The sequence below is a fragment of the Anas platyrhynchos genome, chromosome 28, assembly GCF_047663525.1.
Source record: "Anas platyrhynchos isolate ZD024472 breed Pekin duck chromosome 28, IASCAAS_PekinDuck_T2T, whole genome shotgun sequence".
Classification (NCBI taxonomy): Eukaryota; Metazoa; Chordata; class Aves; order Anseriformes; family Anatidae; genus Anas; species Anas platyrhynchos.
In genome coordinates, this window is record NC_092614.1 from 4,280,256 (window position 1) to 4,301,827 (window position 21,572).

At 47.6% G+C, this 21,572-nt stretch overlaps 1 protein-coding gene across 1 annotated transcript; it reads left to right on the top strand.

Annotated features, from left to right (window-relative positions):
• Positions 1–1,000: 1,000 nt before the first annotated feature.
• LOC119713025 (von Willebrand factor A domain-containing protein 5A-like) lies at positions 1,001–20,541 on the top strand. Its single transcript, XM_072028873.1, has 18 exons — positions 1,001–1,114; positions 9,861–9,935; positions 10,726–10,973; positions 11,114–11,336; positions 11,698–11,840; positions 11,973–12,087; positions 12,819–12,946; positions 13,091–13,179; positions 13,434–13,578; positions 13,973–14,055; positions 14,530–14,644; positions 14,800–14,964; positions 15,247–15,350; positions 17,053–17,234; positions 17,405–17,608; positions 19,266–19,489; positions 19,796–19,919; positions 20,096–20,541. The coding sequence occupies exons 2-18, from the start codon at positions 9,893–9,895 to the stop codon at positions 20,173–20,175; spliced, it is 2,415 nt and encodes an 804-aa protein (XP_071884974.1). The 5' UTR covers positions 1,001–1,114; positions 9,861–9,892; the 3' UTR covers positions 20,176–20,541.
• Positions 20,542–21,572: the final 1,031 nt, after the last annotated feature.

Consider the following 21,572-nt stretch of genomic DNA (forward strand, 5'->3'; position numbering starts at 1 on the left):
TAACCCCCATTCCCCAGTTCCCCTGTGCCGCTCGGGGGGAGGAGGTGGAAGAGGGTGGATGGGGGGGGGGGGGGGGGGGGAAGGTGCTCTTGGTTTCTTTCCTTTGTTTCTCACTTCTCTAGCTTGTTAGTAATGAGCAATAAATCTTACTATCTCCCTATGCCGAGTCTATTTTGCCCATTACAATAATTACTGTGTGATCTTCTTGTCCTTATCTCAACCTTTGAGCCCTTTTCATCATATTTTCTCCCCATTCCTCTTTGAGGAGGGGGAGTGAGAGAGTGGCTGTGGTGGAGCTCAGCTGCTCACTCGAGGGGAACCAAAACAAAAGGCAGAGAAGAGCGTCAGGAAGGCCAGCTGATGAACTTGTTTGAAGTACTTGTGTGGGTGCAGGGTAAACTGAGGTGGCCATTTGGAGACACTACCTGATCAGCACCCACTTTTGCTTCTGGCTGTGGGGTGCTTCCTGAGGGGAACACATGAGCCTGCCCCCATCCCCTGAGCCCAGTCCCTCAGCAGAGTGGGCAGTACTGGGCAGACACCCCACCCTGTGCATCGCTGCTGTAGGTTGCCCCCTGATAGCCCTGGCTGTACACAACAAGCCTTTTGCAAGTGGCATCCCTGGCTCGGAGTCCCCGGAAGGTGGCCAACACATTACATGGTCTCTGTCAGTGCCTTTCCTGGCCTCTTTCCTCCATCCAGGCCCAAAAAGCACTTCCCATTCAGATTCCCCATGGCCTTGTTTTCTTTATGGCTCCACTGACATCTCAGAACAGCCCAAAGACCCTGAGCATCCATACACCCAGTGCCTTCCACCCATCCCAACAGGCAGGGCTGGTAGTATCTCCAGTCCCCCTAGCCCATTCCATCAGGAAGGACTGGCAGCATCTTCAGTTCCCAGCCCTGAGTGCACATTTGTCTGCATTCCAGGCAGCCACACAGGCACTGTAACAGGGAACTCAGTTCCTATCTGTCCCTCCCACTTCCTGCAGATATCAGCCCTCCTCCTCCTCCTCCTCTTCCTCCTCCTCCTGCTGCAGCTAACAGTGTTCAGTCGCAGAACCATTCCTGTGTCTGTCTGCTCGTTGGTCCTGCTGCAGCATCCTGTTCCATGGTGAGTGTGTGCCTCTACATCCATCCTTACATCTGTTCCATGCACATGCGCACGTTTGTTTGTGCTTGCTGTACTGCTGCAAAGGTTAGGAGGCTTCTCCATGTCTGTCTGTTTTTTATTGCTCAGTCCTGCCAGGCTGAGGGGCATGGAACTTGTGTTGCTGTTCATTTCTGTTGCTCTGTGCAATGAGTCTCTCCATCTCTTGTTACTTACAGGGCTTTTGCATGAGACTAAGAACAACGTATGCCCTCAGGGAGAGTGCAGAAATAGAACTGGTTTGAGTAAGTTAGTTTAAATGTTGTCTATATATTTAGGCTCTTCATGGCTGAGGACAGAAAGTGTGCAAGCTAAGATTCAAATTGCCAATGAGCCATGCACGCGGTGATCATGAGATCATACACACAGAGATCATGATATTCATAAATTCATATTAACACAGAATAAGTGAATAAGCATACATATTTTGTTACTAGATTTCTTAAAATTGGTTGCTGATAAAACAAAATTTCTACTATGATCACAGAATTATATCCTTAGATCTCTACTAATTTAGCAGCACTCAGTTTTATCAAATAGAAATGGTCTTCACAGGAACCCCTCTGACAATGGGGTCCTCCAGCAACTGGAGGTTTATCCATGTACAGCTTAAAGAAACTGGCAACAAGGATGGCCGACTGGAGACAGGGGTCTCTGGCAACACCAGGGACAAAGATGATGTGTATATGAGAGTATCGCTTTCTTATATGAGTAAGGTGCAGACACTTATACCTACCCTTACTTTTTGTGGTGAATGGTCCCTGATGGCAGGTTTGGACATAGTCATTTTCCTTCCTTTCTTCTTTTCTACTTTTCTCATTCTGTACTTTTGCTATGTGAAGACCCCAAACCCAGATGAAAAACTGTCTGATTTTTATGAGGTCCTTTCAAATTTACATGTGTTAAAATCCCCTTAATTTGGTAACTGTTTGGGGCAGTACTGGCAGAGAATACAAGACTGCCATTAATGCTGAGCTGAGTCAGGGTTGCTGGAGGCTCTCCATCTCCTGGGAACAAAAGGGTGGTTCCCAAAACCATTCCCTCAGAAATCTCACCATGACTGCAGATGATCATCAAGAGCTAACAGTTCTGAGCTCTGTCTAGGTGCTGCATCATTATGCCTGGAATGGAACTGCATGGTCATGCATCACATCTTCCTGGCTGAGAGCTTAGAATGACTTTGCAAGACAGTTCATCCCCTTCCCGCTCTCACCCTGCTTGTGTTAACATTCATGTTTACTCCTGGGGCAATGGGATGGATTTCCATTCATTAGGCTGACTTCTGCTCCTGTATGTAGGACAGTTATAGCCCATTGCTTATTATACCATCTGCCCAGTGTTACAAGCAGAGCACATGGGAGACACTCATCCCTCCCACCCCCGCACGCCCCAGCCTCCCAGCCTTCACTGTGAGCCGTGCTGCAGACGGGTCCCCCCTTGCCTGGTCTCATTTGCAAGGAGGGGGGACACAATTCAGCAAGATGCCTCTTCCTCATCGACTGGGGAGAGGCGAGCAGGGCCGATGCCCCAGTGCTCCAAGCTTCCTTTCAGCCCCTCTCCTTTGCCTTTGTCATCTCCAATGGCCAGATAGAAATGCTGTTGCCATACTTGTCCACCTACCCCGCTCTCCACTCCTCATCCCAGGGTCACCAAGGTCTCCAATCCCCATTCTCCCCAACAAGAAGCTCATACCTCAGAGGTGCCCAAGCCACCCCGCCCTTCCTCCCCACTGTTTGCAACCTGTCACCCAGGTGCTACTGCACAGGCAGCTCAGGCAGAGCCACTTTAGATCCAAATATCCCTGTGGCTTCTTCAAGCACTTAGGTACCAACCAAACACAGTGCAAATTTTCCTTCCTTACACCTTACTCCTTGAAATGAGTTAATACTTCAGCTGGACTGGAACATTGAGACACTTCCTTTTCCCTTTCCAAAAGCACCAGGGAAGTCCCCTGAGCAAATAAATGCCTTTCACCTGCCCCCACACTTTCATGCAGGCTAGCTGGGCACTCATTCTGTCTTCCTCCTTTTTCCAGAAAGGCATTTCTCACTGGGATCTGATGCCTGCATCAAATGTTTTGCACCAGGACTTGCTGGTTTACTATGATCCCATTAAAAAGGACACTCAGATGCTGTAAAATATCATTTAAAATGACATTCTATGTTGTAGGACAGTAAAGAAATATGAGACATATAGAAAGAGGATAGCATAGATAATCACATCCCCATCAATGTTGGGAACCCCAGGCTGTGCAACATCAAATGGTGATCTACCTGATCAGCATGCAATATGTTACAATGAGCAGGCTTCAGTGTCAGCCCTGTTACAGTGATCTGGCTGAGGCTGTCTTGCAGCCAAGGCATTTGTGCAGCCCAGCACAATCCCGAAGGTGAAGCTGGATGTGCAGCACAGCACAGAACAGGCCTGTGCTTCCTCAGGTTAACTGTTGTGTGGGTCACCAACTCCTTCGTGTGTGATGATTCTCCAGCCATGATCACTACGGCACATTCTGGGTATTTACCATAAGCATGCGCTAGGTGATGCTCCTTGCCCACTTAACCATCACTCAGCCACCTACTGGCAATCCTGAACAGACCTACAGGACAAAGCAGCCGATAAATGCAGTGCCAATTCTTCTACTGATACGAAAAAGGACATCTGCTATGATATGACATCACTTGGGGAGCGTATGAAGCATTTTCTGTTACTGGAAAATGTGAAGCATTAGCTAATGAAGAAAGAAACTTGGGACTCTATGAAGAACATGCTTAATGATCTTTAACAGCTTACATAAACCACGGCACATTGGTGTTATAATCACAGCAATAGCAAGTACATTTAGGTCAGTTAAGTCTGATGAAATCTGTCAGCATGTGACTACAATCTAACTGTGCTGTGATTAATTCTGATAATTGTCAGTGAATACCTACCAGAAATGTAGCTGCACACAATCATGGTTACTGATAGCAGTATAATGTTAAAGGTATGCAGACCTTTTCACGTTCCTTTAGGACAAGCATTTGCACATCCCTGAGATCTACTAACCTGCTGAGATCCACAGGACCTGTATATTAGCCCTTGGAGTCAACATTCACAGCACAAGGGCTTCAAGATCCTCCCTCCTGACATGTTGAGTAGGCCCGGAGAAGATGTTTGCATCATGTTTTGCATTAAGAAGAAAAAAAAAAAAAAAAAAAGCACTCAGACTTTGTAAAGTATCATTTAATATGCTCTTTATTAAAGCTAACCCAAAAGAGAGGATGGTACAGAAAATGTTACTTTTCTTCAATGCTGGAAACTAGAAGCTGTAAAGCAGCTAGGGAAGGGGGAGAAAAAGAAACAGAAACAATAAGTCCGCGCAGAAGCACAGAGAGAAGGAAAAAAATTATTCTCTACTTCCCATCAACGAGCGGTGTTTGGCCATGTCCTGCAAAGCAGGGCCTCAAAACGCGTAGCGGTTGTTCAGGAGGAACAGCCCTCTCCCCCACGAGAGCCCCCCTTTTATTGCTGAGTGTGACATCAGGTGTTATGGAATATCCCTTCGATTGGTTTAGGTCAGCTTTCCTGGCGATGTCCCCTCCCCATCCTTCGCCCACCCCCAGCCTGCTGGCTCTTGGGGCCTTGGAAGGAGTACTGATGCTATGCCAGCACTATGCAGCAATAGACACAACACCGGAGTGATACCAGTGTTGTTCCAGCTACGAGTGCAGAGCACAGCACTGTGTGGGCTACTGCAGGGAAAGGTGACTCCATCCCAGACAGACCCAACACATCAGGTTAACTAATATGTGGATCAACAGCTCCTCTGTGTGCAATGTTCACTTGGTCAAGATTGCTGCGTACTTACAGCAATTTACTAGACCCACTAGTTTACAGTGTGTTCTTCACTGGTAATTTTCTTCCTAATGACACCACATAGACCCTGACCTGTCTTTTATCTACTCTAAATTCAATGGCCTGTAGCTTTCTGTACTTCCTCAATTTCTTCAGGCAGATTGTTTATCATCCTTGCTAAGCCAGTTCTGTCTTTTTGAAGAGTCAGTTGAAACTGACCCAGAAGCAGCCACTTTGTCCTTATTCTGGAGCTTTCCTATTAGTGATGTTATTATATTATACATCACATGGACTAATAATTAATTATATACGCTCATGCAGCAATTCTGCAAGCAATGGTTAACTTCTGCCATTCCATAATCAAAGCTAAATATATTTGTGCTGGATCATGATTTAATTCTATGCTCTAATGGTCCCTCTTTCATTTCCTGTGAATCCAAGATTTACATCTCCTCATACACACTTTCCAAGCTGTCTTTCTCCTGCCTGATAGCAAAAGGAACTCTGTCCTTAACACTTGTGAAGAGCATGCTGGGAATAACTTCAGGCCTAGTAATTGGACTGTTGAAGTCTAAGCAAATACCCTTCATGGAACAACTTCATGGGGTAACCCAACTGTTTTGTTGGAGGGAGCTGTCTTAGGACAAGCTCTCACTGAGAACCTGTGCCTCTTCTTCCAGTAAGTATGGAGCCCCTGAATGGAATCTGAACACTGACTGATGTGTGTTCAGCCCTGCTTTCTCTCTGACAGTACATTCTTTCACAAATATTCTCTCTCCTAAGGGCTCTTTGTGAAGGGAGGGGAAGAGAAAACCAACAACATAGCATGGAGAAAGAATGGGAAAATGTTGGCATTTGGGAGCATACCTGATTCTAGGTGCTTTGATTCCTCCTCCCTCTCTTTTTGCAGACTGTGCTTAGGAAAACCTTCATTGCTGATGGTGACAGATCAGCATCTGCACAAACTGATGTGCTGGTGTATTTGTCCAGCTTGGAGACCTGCTACACTTCCACCACAATGCTCAGGCTGCTGGCCAGCTTCCTGACTGGGGACTGGACCACCTCTGCTCAGGGCTGTTTGGCTAAGCTCTATTTCTTTGGCTCTCTTGCAGCTTCTTAGTGCTGCTAGCTGGCAACCGTGTCCTACCATTGGTACTTGGTCAAACTGATATCAAATCAAAAGGACATATGTTTTCTCCCTTTCGATAGGGCAATGGAGCAAAATTTGAAATGCATTATGAGCAGATAGGTCTAACCTTTGCTATGATTAGTTATATAGGAGGAAGTTTAGAAACATTGTATTACTTAGCCAGCTTCATCTGTAAGCAAATACAGACTTGAACCTCAAAGTGAAGGCAAGATGATGCAGGCCTGGAGGATGTGTCAAAAGAAGATGAGATGAGGACTCATGCTATGCATATGTTCTTGGATGTGTAAATGACTAAGCTCAGTATGCAGGCCGAACATGAAATAATAAGAAAAGAAAGAACAAGATGTCTAGCTCATGCACAAGAGCCGGGTCCAAGCAGCGAACACAGTGAGGAAGACTATTGATGTCCACCAGAAAACCCCAAAAGACCACCGGTAGAAACAAATGTGCATGTTTCAGGGACATTTGAATATTTTAATGACTTCTGGGATGATGATAATTATCCAATAGAAATCTAATGATTTCTAATGAAATCTAATGATTTCGAATGATGATCTAAAGTTTTGGTAGTGGGGGGCTGCACAGGTGGCCTCTGTGAGAAGAGTCCAGAAGCTGCCCAGTGTTAGATAAGGGCCAGTTTCATTAGCCCCAGAGGGACCCAACCCTGGCCAGAGTGGAGCCAATAATCGATGTTGTTTGTGCCTTTGTAAGAACAGATTTAAGAAAGGGATAATCTGCTGTACACAGCAGCTGGGAGTGAGAGGACTGAGAAACATAGAATCCTAGAATATCCTGAGTTGGAAGGGACCCATAAGGATCATCAAGTCCAACTCCTGGTGCTACACAGGTGTGCCCAAAAGTTTAGACCATGTGACTAAGTGCACAGTCCAATCACTTTTTAAATTCAGACAGGCTTGGTGCAGTGACTGCACCCTGGGGAGCCTGTTCCAGTGTGCAACCACCCTCTCGGTGAAGAACCTCTTCCTGATGTCCAGCCTAAACCTCCCCTGCCTCAGCTTAACACCATTCCCACAGGTCCTATCACTGGTGTTTACAGAGAATAGGTCACCTGCCTCTCCACTCCCCCTCGCGAGGAAGCTGTAGACCGCGATGAGGTCCCCCCTCAGCCTCCTCTTCTCCAGGCAGAACAGGCCCAGTGCCCTCAGCGGCTCCTCATACGTCTTCCCCTCCAGGCCCTTCACCATCTTCATCGCCCTCCTCTGGACACTCTCCAACAGTTTAATGTCCTTCTTGTACTGTGGTGCCCAGAACTGCACACAGTACTCGAGGTGAGGCCGGACCAGCACAGAGTAGAGCGGGACAATCACCTCCCTCGACTGACTAGCGATGCTGTGCTTGATGCACCCCAGGATACGGTTGGCCTTCCTGGTTGCCAGGGCACACTGCTGGCTCATATTCAACTTGCAGTTGACCACAACCCCCAGATCCCTCTCTGTGGGGCTGCCTTCCAGTGTCTCATCGCCCAGTCTGTACATATAGCCAGGGTTGCCCCATCCCAGATGCAGGACTCGGCACTTGTCTTTGTTAAACTTCATGTGGTTGGTGATCGCCCAGCTCTCCAATCTGTCTAGATCTCTCTGCAAGGCCTTTCCACCCTCATCAGAGTCCACAACTCTCCAAGTTTGGTGTCGTTGGCAAATTTCCTCAGAACACCTTCTAGTCCTATATCCAAATCATTTATAAAAACATTGAAGAGGACTAGCCCTAAATGGAGCCTTGAGGGACCCCACTAGTGACCATCTGCCAGCCAGATGTGGCCCCATTAACCACAACCCTTTGAGACCTGCCTGTCAGCCAATTGCTCACCCATCGTGTGATGTTTTTGTTAAGTTGTATGCTGGACATTTTGTCCAGCAGGATCCTATAGGAAACCGTGTCAAAAGCCTTGCTGAAGTCCAAAAAGATCACATCAGCTGGTTTCCCTTGATCAACTAGATGGGTGATCTTATCATAACAGGAAATCAAATTTGTAAGGCAGGACCTATCCCTCATGAACCCATATCGGCTGGGACCAATGACCGCATTGTCCCCCAGGTGCGCTTCAATAACTTCAAGAATCATCTTCTCCATAATTTTACCAGGCACTGACATGAGACTGACAGGCCTGTAATTGCTAGGTCTTACCCTTCTTGAAAACTGGGACGTTTGCCAGCTTCCAGTCCACTGGGACCTCTCCAGATTCCCAAGATCATGGAAAAATAATTGAGATATTGAGGTATACCCATGATGACATCAGCCGGCTCTTTAAGCACCCTGGGATGGATCCCATTCAGACCCATGGACTTGTATGGATCCAGGTGGAGTAGCAAATTCCGCACACGTTCAGGGTCGGTTGGGTTTTTGTTATTCCCACCGTCATGGTCCTCCCACTCAGGGCAACCACGGTCCCGAAGCCCACCATCAGCATTGAAGACAGAGGTGAAGAAGGCATTAAACGTCTCTGCTTTGCATATGTCATTGTCTGTGAGGAGACCTTCCCTGTCAAGTAGCGGATCTACTACATCCCTGAAGACACCAAGGTCAGTGAAGGAGAGCAGGAGGTGCTCCAGGAGCTGGAAAAAAGTTCCCCTGCGGCCTGTGGAGAGGCCTCTGCTGGAGCAGGCTGTACCCCTGCAGCCCATGGGTCCCACAGCAGAGCAGATCTCCATGCTGCAGATCATGGAGAATGGGGTCCCACCATGGGTTCCACAGTGGGGCAGGGTATTTGGGGTGTGCTGCCACCCATGGGGGGCTTGCACTGGAGCAGTCTGCTTCAGACAGGTGGACCCTGTGGTACAGACCCATATTGGAACAGTTCTTGAAGAGCTGCTGCCTGTGGGAAGCCCACACAGGATCAGTTCAGGAAGACGGCATCCCATGTGAGGGACCCCATGTGGAGCAGGGACAGAGTGACTGTGAAGGAGTGGCAGAGATGAAGTGCTATATAGTGACCGCAGCCCCCATTTCCCCATTCCCCTGCGCCACTCAGGTGGAGGAATTGGACGAGGGTGGATGAGGAGAAGGTTTTTTTTTTTTTTAGTTTCTCATTCCTCTGTTTTGTTAGTAATAGGTCATAAATTTCTCTAGCCTACCTATGCTGAGTCTGCTTTGCCTGTCACAATAATTACTGAATGATTGCCATGTCCTTATCTCAGCCCTTAGGCCCTTTTCATCTTATGTTCTCCCTCTTTCCCTTTGAGGAGGGGTAGTGAGAGAGCAGTTGAGGTGGAGCTTAGCTGTCCAGCTGGGTAAAACCACCACAAACTCATCTTCCCCCCACTGGCCTGGATGGCCATCCTTGCATCCAACCACAAATTCCATCCTCCTGCCCAACTTCCCATACATTCATATTTTTCTGCCATTCGCTCCTCCTGCCACTAAATACTGCCCTCTTCAAACAACAGCTTTGCCACTCTCCTCCCACAAATCCATATATGCATCCACCCATATGCCCAGACTATGTTTCATCTGCTCTTTGTCCACCCCTCCTCTGTCCATTTCTTCCTGTCATTGGTGCTGGTTTCCTCCATGTGCAGTTGCCATCGCTCAGGCCCAAACCCATGCTCTGCCTTGTTTCTCAGTCTCTGACCATTATTTCTGCCACCTTCCCTTCCCTGTCTAGTGTAAATTAAGCTCACACACACACACCCCTTCCATTGGAAGATGGAGGTGCCCAGTTTCTTTCATGAGGTCCTCATAACTCACTTTATGCTCTTTCCCACACAGAACCTGTCTTCAACCTCAACCTTCAAGTCAAGATGAGGCCAAGTGGCATGCTGAGAAAGCATCGTGTGTACAGGGGTGAGTTGGGGCCAGGAGTGTGGTGTCTGTGAACAGTGGGGAGGATTTTTACTGGAAAATCAATGTGGAAAGGAACTGATTTCTTGAATGGTTGAGAGGGAAGCACATATCTTTGTGTTCTGGAAACTCAGAGGTATGCCCTGTAGTCAGTATTTACTTTTTCTGAGTTGCATAGGAAAAAAGAGGTTGCTGTACATGTGATTCATTTCACCCATAGTGCTTAGGGCTTTCCAGGGAAGACATCAAGAAATGGGACGATGATGTGGACCTCCTGTGACTACCTTTTATGTTATGCTAGGGTCCCTCCTTCCTTTTCAGTAGTGCAAAATGAGTCGTATACGCACTTAAGTTAATCTCTCTGGAACATTAGTCTCAAAACAGGAGGTAGGACTTGCTTCTTGTCTCTGAGATACAGTATGAAGGTTTGAAGAGCTGCAGAGAACTTCCTGCCATTTGCATGAAGCTTGCTGTGGGGCTATCTCATTCCATATATTGAAGGACAGACTTGTCACAGTGCCATGATAGGTCTGACTTAAGGTGAAGCATGGAACAATTAGGTGATCTGAGGTCTATGCGAGACAGAACGGGGCTTAGAGAGATGAGGAAATGTGGTCCAAGTGACACATACTGGCAGCCTTAGGGACCTTTCATTGCTGTTTGTCAGCTTTTGCAAATTGTATTTCTGTGGCAAGTTTGGACACACAAATGTTGCCTATTGCTAGCAGACACTTTAAATGTAAAATACTCTACAGTCAACCAGTGAGTCTGACAACTGTTATGTCTTCCTCAGGATTATTTGACAGGGGAATATGGTTCTTTTCAATATATCAAGAAATACAGCTGGAATCTGTGGCAGTAAATGTAACCATCCAGGACTTTGTGGCTGATGTGGAGTCTAAGCTGTTTTTCCGCAATAAGCAGCAAGTCTCTGAGGAGATCATGTTCGTCTTTCCTGTGGACCCTGACACTGTTGTATACACCTTCTATGCTACAATGGGGGACACCCGTATTGAAGCAATGCTCTGGGACAAGGAGGAGGTACTCTGATTCTTTGGGGGGGAGTGGGGGTGGGGGATTGATGGGGCAGGGAGAGGGGTTCAGGTTGAAGTGAAGTGTGGAAGTGAGAGAATAAAATTCTGCTGAGACCTCAGTAACACATTTTTCTCGCTTTGTGGTAGGCCCAGAAGCTGCACAAAGCCACTTCAGGCATGGAGAATTTGAGATACCTGCAAGATCAGCCAGATATTTGGGGTCCAGTGTTTGCCTGTTTCTTGGGGACCCTGCCTCCTAACAGGGATGTGGCCATCAACCTGTGCTATATCCAGGAGCTGCCGCTGCATACTGATGGAGCTGCCTTGTTTTGCTGGTCACGATACCTTCTCCCCCAACATATGCGCTTTAGTGAGTGATCCCACGGGTGCCTATACCAGGGAGGAGCACACTCCTCCTCACCATCTCTGTGGGGCAGGACCCCATAGCTGCACACATGCCACACCAATAGAATCCGAAAATGACCCCTCATACCTCACAGCCAGAAGCCCCCCAAGTCTCCCCACATATTCCACAGCAAAAGAACCCCACAAATTCCTATACAGTCCACACTGTGAGACTACAGATCCCCCCATACAAGCATCGCAGTGAGAAAATCTCAGATTCCACATCTGACCCACCACCACCACCCATGACAGATAGTACTCCACAATCACCGTCTGCTGCCCTACATTCTCTCCTTTCACTTTCTCACATCTTTTTGTCCCTACAGACTGGCAGATTTCTGAGGACGAGATACTGGAAAACCTGCACTTTAGAATCTGCCTGCAGTCAGCCTGTGGTGTGTCTCATGTAGACATTAACAGCAGCCACACCCCTCTGCAATACACAGCTCCAGATCAGACATCTGCTGAGGTATGGCTCTGTCAGATGCCAGAGTCCCAAAGTGGCAAAGTAGGGAAGGGTCTGTGATGTACTGATGATACTAAGGACTCCTTGGTCCTTTTATTTGTTTCTCTTTCCTCCCCACACCCTACTTGTCCTCAGGTTTCCTTGAAATCCACACCTTGGCACTTTGATGATTTGCAATTGCTTGTGTATTATAAAGGGCCTCACAATCTCAGTGCTGTGGTGGAGAGCAGAGATCCCAAAGCTGCACCTGGTGAGTGTGGATGGCAGACTGGGCACCAGGGAGACTGGGGAAATCTGAGGAATTTTCAGGCAATAGCTTCATCAAATTAGAGAATCACAGAATATCACAAGTTGGAAGGGTCCCACTTGGATCATGAAGTCCAAATCATGGTTTCACTCAGGATTACCTAAGATTAAACCATATGCCTAAGAGAATTTTCCAAATGCTTCTCAAAGTCCAACAGGTGTGGTGCTATGACCGCTTCCCAGGGCAGCCTGTTCCAGTGCCCGATTGCTCTCTCAGTGAAGAACCCTTTCCTAATATTCAATCTGAACCTCTCTGGACACAGCTTCATACTATTCCCCAGGTCCTGCCATTGGTCACCAAAGAGAAGAGATCTGCACTTTCTCCTCTACTCCCCTTCATGAGGAAGCTGTAGGCCACAGTGAGGTCTCCCCTCAGTCTACTCTTCTCTAGAACAAACCAACGAACCGACTTCAGCTGCTCCTCATAAGTCTCCCCCCTAGACCCATCTAGAATTTGGCACTTGGTCTTGTTAAAGGTCATGTTGTTGGTGCTTGCCTAGCCCTCTAATTTGTTAAGATCTCTTTGAAAGGCCTCTCTATCCTTGAGGGAGTCAACAGCTCCTTCTAAGTTAATATCATAGGTTGGAGCTAAGGGCAATATGTAGGACAAAAGCAAAGAGACAGAGAAGGGGGTTCCAACCTAAAAATCCTCCTTGCTTCTCCCCCACGCTCCAGGATCCCTGCTGGGAGACCCTGTGGTGATGGTGACACTGAAGCCCAGCATTCCTGAAGTGGTGCCCAGTACAGGCCAACTTGGGGAATTCCTCTTTCTCATAGACTGCAGCCTCTTCCAGGATGCACAGGTACCATCTGAGGAGGTCTTCAGTGTGGACTTTTCACAATCCTTCTGCTCAGGTGGTGGGGATAGAGGCAAGCTGCTTCATGGGAGTGGATGTTCTGCCTAGCTTTCCCATCTAAGCTCTTCCCATTGTTCTGTCTGTCCCTAGAACACACTGCTCTTCCTCCTCAAGAGTTTGCCTGTGGGCTGCTATTTCAACATCTACAGTTTTGGGGCCACTTTCAAAGCCTTCTATCCGTGAGTTGGGGGTGATGTTGGGGCAGGGCCAAGGGGCAAGTTGAGTATGACTCTTCTAAGTGAAACTAGGGACAAGCTCTAGCTGGATGGCAGCTGTTGGGTTGGATCTGTTAGAGGCACTGATAGAGTAAGTTCTCCTTTCAGGCTGCTTCTAGAACACTGGTAGTGAGGTAGGGCTTTCCTGGGAAGTGGTCATGTGGGGATAGCTGTGGACCAGGTTCTCTCCCTCTGACATTCTGCTTGCTCTCCCATAGGCAAAGTGTGGAATACACGCAAGAAAGCATGGACAATGCTGTGAGACGCCTCTCTTCCATCTGCCCTGATCTAGGGGGCTGTGACCTCTTGGGCCTCCTAAAGTCAATCTACAGCACACCACTCCTTCATGAGCATCCCCGCCAGGTATCAGGGCACAAAGTGTAACGGGGAAGTGAAAGAATGTAAACAGTGGGGCAAAGGCAGATTTCAGTATGCATCATGAGTCATGCTGCTGGCGCTTGCATTGAGAGTTGCCATGTAGGGGGGCATTCTAATGTCAGAACGTGACACCGTCATTGGGGAGAGCAGCTTAGGAGGGCTTCTGTGGAATTTGCCTTTGGAGAAAGTGGATATTCCTTGTGGCGTGCCACTTTGTACTAGCAGATGTCTTGGTGTTCCTGAAAGGAAACACACAATCTCTTTCCCTCCCTCTTTCAAGGTGGAAGAGGGTAAGGCTGCCTGCATTTTAGGACAGTGTCTTTCCTCTGTGAGGGTTCACAGCCCTAAAAATCTTTGTTTCCCCTCCTGTCTGCCTCAGCTCTTCATATTCATCCAGAGGAAGATCTCCAGTGAAGAGGAAGCTATCATGGCTGAGGTCCACCGCTACCGTGATGACCAACGGTAATGGGGGAGCCCTGTTCCTGTCCCCCAACATGGTCACTCACCCTGACTGTCAGTCTTTCAAAAATTCTCTCAGGTCCTAGTCTGTCCTACATCTTCTCTTTGGTGGAACTTCAGCAATGACCTCCACACACACTTTCCTTACCTCACTAAGACTGCCTATACTCTTCTTGCAGTGGGCCTTCTCTCACAATTTTTCCAGGCTGTTCTCAGCACTTTTCTTTTTCCCCTCACCATGCAATACCTCAGTATGCTCTGAGGGCCCCAAATCCATTCCCATGACCTCTATACCCAAAAAAAGTTTAACCTCTCCCTACACAGCAGGCAAACTCTCTCACTCCAGGGTGAGAGAATGCTGAATCACAGTTTCATTCCTACAATTAAAAACAGTCTTACCTTTCCTTTATACCAATCTTGCCATTCTTACCTCTCACCTTTGTCCACTCTCTAACCTTTCTCTCTTTTCCTGTACAGGTGTTTCTGTTTTCCTGTTAACAGCTGTGACAGCTTCAAACTTTGCCAGGCCATTTCCCTGGAGACGAAGGGTGAATGTGTGTGCATCCACTCCAAACTGGACATGACATCTGAGGTAACTCCCCAGGCACCTGTGCTTCCAGCATTCCCACTGCTCTATACAGCACTTCCAATGGTTCTCCTAGATATGCAAGGCGATCCAAATGCCATCATCCACGCCAACTCAGAGACCCCCTCCAGCAGTCTGTGCTCTCTGTGTCCCCTCACCAGGCAGTGAAATGCCTGCAGCAGGCCCTGAAGCCTCTGGCAAGTGAGATCTCACTGCACTGGGACCTTCCACCAGGCCTGGAGGTGACAATGATTAGAAAAGCTCCCGAGTCGATCTTCCAGGGACATCAGAGCATCATCTATGCCCAGATCCATGGACAAGCACAGGTGAGAGATCAGATCCAGGAGCAAGGCTTTCTGGAAGGTATAGGAAACACTCCCAGTTTCATGTTCTCAACACAGGGAGTTGTTCACCTCTACTAGACCTGGGAAAGACCAGTGTTATGTCTCTGTGAACCCTGTCTTTTCCCTCCGAGATGCCACTGCCTCTGCTCCAACTACGGACATCTATCTACTACTTTAGCAGAGCAGAGATGGACGCTAAGTGGCCAGCCTCCCTGTGCTTTGCAGATAAACTTTTCTGTCTGATTCTTTCCCTTGTGTCCCCAGGATCCAGAGGCAGATGTGGCAGCTGTGACCCTAAAGTACCTTGTAGGCAGTCAGTCCTTCGATTACACACTCAGGTTCTCACTGCTCCCATCAGCAGATGACAGGTGAGAGGATAACATAATGGCCCACAAAGACAAAGGGATATTATCAAGGTCTCAAGGAGGGACAACAGGTGTCCTTTGCTTGCATACCTTGAGATGGGAAGACAATATAGGTTTCCAGTGCTCCCAACTTATCTCCTCTGCCTTGACATGGGGAGAGGATTTGGGTGACCATTGCCCCACTGCCCCCTCATCTTTACTCCTGCTGCTCCTCCACAGCAGCCTTGGTTGAGGGAAACACTGTTGACGTAGTCTACCTAGACTTCAGCGAGGCCTTTGACATGGTCTCCCACAATATTCTCCTGGAGAAGGTGGAAGCCCATGGCTTGGACAGGTACGCTTTTTGCTGGGTTAAAAACTGGCTGGACGGCTGGGCCCAGAGAGTGGTGGTGAACAGATTGAAATCCAGCTGGTGACTGGTCACCAGTGATGTTCCCCAGGGGTCAGTGTTGGGGTCCATCCTCTTTAATATCTTTATTAATGATTTGGATGAGGGAATTAAGTGCACCCTCAGTAAGTCTGCAGACAACACCAAGCTGGGGAGAAGCGACAATCTGCTGCAGGGCAGGAAGGCCCTGCAGAGAGACCTGGACAGGTCAGATCAATGGGCAGAGGATAATGGGATGATGTTCAACAAGTCTAAGTGGTGGGTCCTGCACTTTGGTCCCAACAACCTCATGCAGCATTACAGGCTTGGGGCAGAGTGGTTCAAAAGCTGTGCAGAAGAAAAGGATCTGAGGGTGCCGATTGATGCTCGCCTGACCATGAGCCGTCAGTGTGCCCAGGTGGCCAAGAAGGCCACTGGCATCCTCGCTTGTATCAGGAATAATGTAGCCAGTGGGACCAGGGATGTGATCTGTATTCTGCTCTGGTGAGGCCACACCTTGAATAGTGTTCAGTGTTGGGCTCCTTGCTACAAGAAGGACATTGAGACCCTGGAGCATGTCCAGAGAAGGGCTACAAAGCTGGTGAAGGGTCTGGAGCACAAGTCTTATGAGGAGCAGCTGAGGGAACTAGGGTTGTTCAGTCTGAAGAAGAGGAGGCTCGGGGGAGATCTTACTGCTTCTCTACAGCTACCTGAAAGGAAGGTGTGGGGAGCTGGGTGTTGGCCTCTTCTTGCAGATAGCCAGTGATAGGACAAGAGGGAATGGCCTCAAGTTGCACCAGGGGAGGTTTAGGTTGGAAGTGAGGAGACATTTCTTCTCAGAAAGAGTAGTCAGGCATTGGGATGGGTTGCCCAGGGAGGTGGTGGCGTCACTGTCCCTGGGGGTTTTTAAGGAAAGGTTGGACATAGTGCTTAGGGACATGGCTTAGTGTAGCTTTTTTGAAATTCTTTTGCAAACACAGATGCAGAACCCTGGTAATCGTTTCTTTCACTCAGATTTTGGAAAAATGAGATTTGAAACACTCTTAGTGCAAGTCCTAGGAAACCTGACCAGGGATCCCAGTTGTGTTTCCTTGGTTCTGATAGTCCCTGGAAATGAGTGCTGGGACTCATTTGTCGCTTAAACACCGTCTCTGGGAGTGTTTAAGGAAAGGTTGGACGTGGTGCTTAAGGACATGATTTAGTGGGCAATATTGGTGGTAGGGGGATGGTTGGACCAGATGATCTTGGAGGTCTTTTCCAACCTTAATCGTTCTATGATTCTATGATCTCATCCCCCTACCCACAGTGGAAACAAGGACTAACCCCCTTTCTCTGCAGGCTGCCTGTGCACCGTATGGCCATGATGCATCTGCTGTGGAAACTGTCCCGGGATGGGACAAGCAGGTCAGAGAAGGACATCTGGCAGAATGCAGTTACGTTCAGCCTCAGCCTGGGGGTCCAATCCCCCTTCACATCCAGCATAGCTGTACGCATGGAACTGATGGATACCTGGCACCATGGTAAGGCCAAGAATAGTGGGGATAGGATTGTAAGGGGAAAGTGGAACTTGCTGGTCTGATGCCTCCTCACCATCACCAGCCCCATATCCTGTGGGCCTGAACAACCGTTTGCCTATCTCTTAAATACATTAGTCTAACCCTCACTCCCCATCTTCCTGCCTCTCTCTCAGATTCTTTGCCTCTAGACTCCCCTATGCTGCTTCCTCCCTCTCACAACCTGGTTCCCTGCCAGCTTCTCTGGTGTGGCTTCAGGCCTGTGTGGTTCAACTCCACCAAGTTTTGGATGGTCCAAAAGTTCCAGTTCTGTCTTGAGATGCTTCATCCCAAAGCCTCTGATGCTGTAGTACTGACCAAGCTCTCATCCCCCCGTAAAGGTAAGTAGAAAATTCTCAACTGTGGATCCTCGGATGTGTTGCATAACAGTTGAACTCTCCTTTCAGTATTTATTTTCTCACCAGACTTCCTGATTATCACTGTGCTTGTGACGGATGGAGAAATAGGCAAAGCAAATTTGCCCTTAGTGCATTGGAAGCCTCAGTCCAGACAGAACATGAAAGGAAGAGACTGCTGTCTAGGTCTTGAGCTGAAGAGAGAGGCTAGTGCTTCTCTCTGGTGCTGGGGCAGAAGTGCCCTCCTCTGTGAGAGGTATACTCTAGACAAGGCCTGGAGCTGCTAACTGAAGGAACGAAAAGTAATGAGCACACTGCACACCATCAGGGTGAATGAAGAGGAGATTGCTGTGGTCTTTGTGGAAAGTCTGCAGAGAGAAGATTTTGAGTGACCTGAAGCAAGGACATCTGGAATTCACAGTCAGAATGGAGAAAGCTGGAGGCTTGTGACTTCTGGCACCAATAGGAAGGCTCCTGCTCAACCTGCAGACCTGCAGCTCCAGAATAAGTATAGTGCCCAGGCACTGGTGAGAACAAACTAGGACTTTCAGCGGAGGCATCCAGAGTCAGCTGAGCCTGACTCTAGTGTCCAAACAGAAAGAAAAGGCATGTGAATTACTGGAAACTCTCTCATTACGATAAAGGCATTGATACACTAGAATGAATCTAGAGGAAGGCCACTAAAATGAGGGGGCTGAACTACATGGCATGCAAAAAGAAGTTGAAGGAGCTCGTTTTGTTATTAAGGATACCTTATTTTTGTCTACAATTACCTGACTGGAGGAAGATCCAAAGAATACAGAGACTTGGAGGTACATGGCCTTAGGATAAGAGGCAATTGATACAAGTTGGAACAAGGGAAATATTGAATGGGTATAAGGAAGTTTTTGTTTTGTTTTGTTTTGTTTTAAATCATAATAACCAAGAACTGTTGGAATCCTCAACCTTGGAGATGTTCATGATAAGTTCCTGGGTAAACTGATCAAAATGAAAACTTCCTTGAATTATGGCATTGGACTAGATGACCTCCAGAGATTCCTGCCAACCTAAATTACATTGTATACATTTAGGCTAGCTTTACATGATCCCTAGTTCTGCCCCCAACTTCTTTGTTCCCCAATACTTCTTCTGCCCATAAAAGCTGTTAATTCTGCTGCAGAACTCGGACATGCCTAGAACATTAATATCCTATGGTCTGTGCTTGACCCTCCTCACCTTCACACTCACGTATTGCAGTGCTGTTGTAGCTTCAAAGAAGTCTTATATCCCAGAATGTGGAAAGGAGCAGCTCATGTTGAGACTGGGTTCAAGAATTGATGGTGGAGAAGGATGAAGTGAGGTTTTAAATGCTGTATAATCATAGAATGGTTTGGATTGGAAGGAACCTTTAATGATCATAGAATCATTTAGGCTGGAAAAGACCTATAAGATCAGCAGTGTCAGCATACCTGTGAGGGACTGGGAAAATTTGAGGGTGCTCTGGGAGTTCTGGAAAAGTCCAGGATGCCTTTGGAGGTCTGGGAAAACTTTGGAAAGCCCAGAAAGGATGTAGGACAGTTGAGGATATCTGGAGAAGGTAGAATTTAAGGTTACTAACCATTGCTTATTTCATAGGAGCTATGTGAATATTTCTGTCTTCCAGAGCAGGAATCTCCTCCCGAAGAGCTGGTGATGGAGGAACCACCACCATTTCACATAAGTTGGGACTGGAAAATTTCACCGTTGTCGACAAGACTGTGTGACTTCTCCAGTCTCAGGGCAGTAGTGGCACTCCAGAAAGCAAATGGCTCATGGGACCTGACCTCAGCCCTGACCTCAGCCTTGAGGCTCAGCAAGGCTGAAGTTAAGGGCCAAAGGCCCAGTAAGGTAAGCAGATCAGGGGCGGGTGGGGGGAAATATCATGAGCTGAACTTTTATCTTCTCCAAGTTTCCAGTCTGAGCTGAACCATCAGGAGAAGATCAGAACAGTCAGGATATTGAGGCTGTCTGCTTGTAGAAAGGAGAGATGTAATCAGGTATCTGGGAACTTTCTGGCATTGAGGATTTCAGAAGCTCAGAGAGTTTGTGTGTGTGTATAGAAGTCCTCCTTTCAGGCAAAGATTTGTCCAAAGGTTTGTGCTATTTTAGGTTTGGTCTTTCTTTTCCCCCTGACTGTTCCATTTTCCTCCACAGCATGTGAAGCCGACTGCCTGGGCCACAGTGTTGGCCTTAGTCTGGTTGCACCGGTATAAATGGAGGGTATCTTGGTCAGAACTTCTGGAGGCCAAGTCTTGTAGGTGGCTACGGGACCAAACTGGTAAGTAGATTTTGCTAGGAGGAGTCATACTCTAGGCATTTCCCACAAACTTGCACAGCAAACACCCATGTTCTTCTTTCCCTGTGCTCCTGTGTGGCAGTCTATGAGACTGGCAGTACACACTGTCTTCCCTTTCTGAGTTGTGTCCATCCTCTACCTTTTCTCTCTACTTGCAGAGATCCATCTGGATGAATGTCTGGAAGCAGCAAATTCCCTCTTAGGTTGCTTGGTAGAGCCCATCAGCTTCAGGATGTGAACTTCCCCATACTACTGGGAGTGAGCAAAAAGTTGGTCAGGGATGCAGCCAGGATTAGTGACCTAAACTGTCTGAAAGGATATTCAGTATCATTAATACAACGCTAAAAATAAAATATGAAAAAGAAAAATGGAGGGGAGAGGAGAAGAGAGGGCAGGGCAGGGCAAGGGGAGGGGGAAACTGGGGCAAGTTGAGGCTGGAGTAGGGGACATTGTCTTCCAGAGAAGGCATTGCTTAGAGATTGGATGGGCATCAGTTTACTTGTAGGAGATGGTGAGTGCCTTTGCATCAGAACTGGTTGCCTACGCATTATTTGTTTTTTCCCCTCTTTTCTTCATTTATTAAACTGTCTATATCTTGACATGAGTCCTCTTGCTTTTGCTCTTTTGTGTGCATCCGATCCTTCAACCAGTAGCCCCAAAGCCCTAAAGTTCCTTTCGGTCACTTTTGGTCTTCTCTTTTCTATCTTATCAGTGCCAACATGAAAAACCAATAAAGGGTAATAATCAGAGGGATGTACCAGATGAGCGGCTTTCCAAGTGATGTCTCTTACCTGAGCCCCAGGGAGACAACAGATTTGCCTATAGGTTGGGTCTGGATGGCAAATCAGGCCTTCCATTCCCTTCAGAAGGGAGTCCCCTATGACAATAACCCTTCTTTTTTTTTTTCTTGGTGGGAGTTGTTGTGATGTGGGGCTTAGATTGACTTGCCCTTGGCAACTCCCCCAATGTGGATGGACCTTTGTCCACATTGCCATTCGCTTGCCCATTAAGTTCCAGAGCCTCATAACTGTTGTGTAGGGGCACCTGGGAGGGTAAGGTAGGCAACAGGGGGGTTCACCTGCTGTGCTGAACAAGAATCTGCTTTTCCTTGGTTCTGATAGTCCATGGAAATGAGTGCTGGGACTCATTTGTCGCTTAAACACCGTCCCTGGGAGTGTTTAAGGAAAGGTTGGATGTGGTGCTTAAGGACATGATTTAGTGGGTGATGTTGATGGTAGGGGACCAGATGATCTTGGAGGTCTTTTCAGACCTTTATCATTCTATGATTCTATGATCACGTCCCTTCACCTGTTGCCCTTCTTTAAGCAGGGATATATGACCTTCAGCCCAAACCTAATCTATGCTATGATTCCATGATTTTGTGATTCTAAGTGTCTCCCGAGTAAGAAAACAGAGACCAATGTCTTATAGCTTGATAACAGTCTCACGTTTGAACTCTGCCCCAATACATTGCATGGAAGAACTGAGCTCATACAGTTTAGATGAAAAAGCTAAAGAACAAACTTCATCAAAACTTGTCTAGGCAGATATAAATGCTGGTTCTTGACAATGATATTTTAGGCACATAAATGGAATGCATAAGGTCCTACCCAAAGGCAATACATACAGAAATCT

Excerpts from the sequence above, each read along its gene's own strand:
- LOC119713025 (XM_072028873.1), top strand. The coding sequence starts at position 9,893 with ATGAGGCCAAGTGGCATGCTGAGAAAGCATCGTGTGTACAGGG. Across the intron at positions 17,609-19,265 it reads GCTCTCATCCCCCCGTAAAG|AGCAGGAATCTCCTCCCGAA; the intron begins GTAAGTAGAAAA and ends TCTGTCTTCCAG. Across the intron at positions 19,490-19,795 it reads AGGGCCAAAGGCCCAGTAAG|CATGTGAAGCCGACTGCCTG; the intron begins GTAAGCAGATCA and ends TTTCCTCCACAG.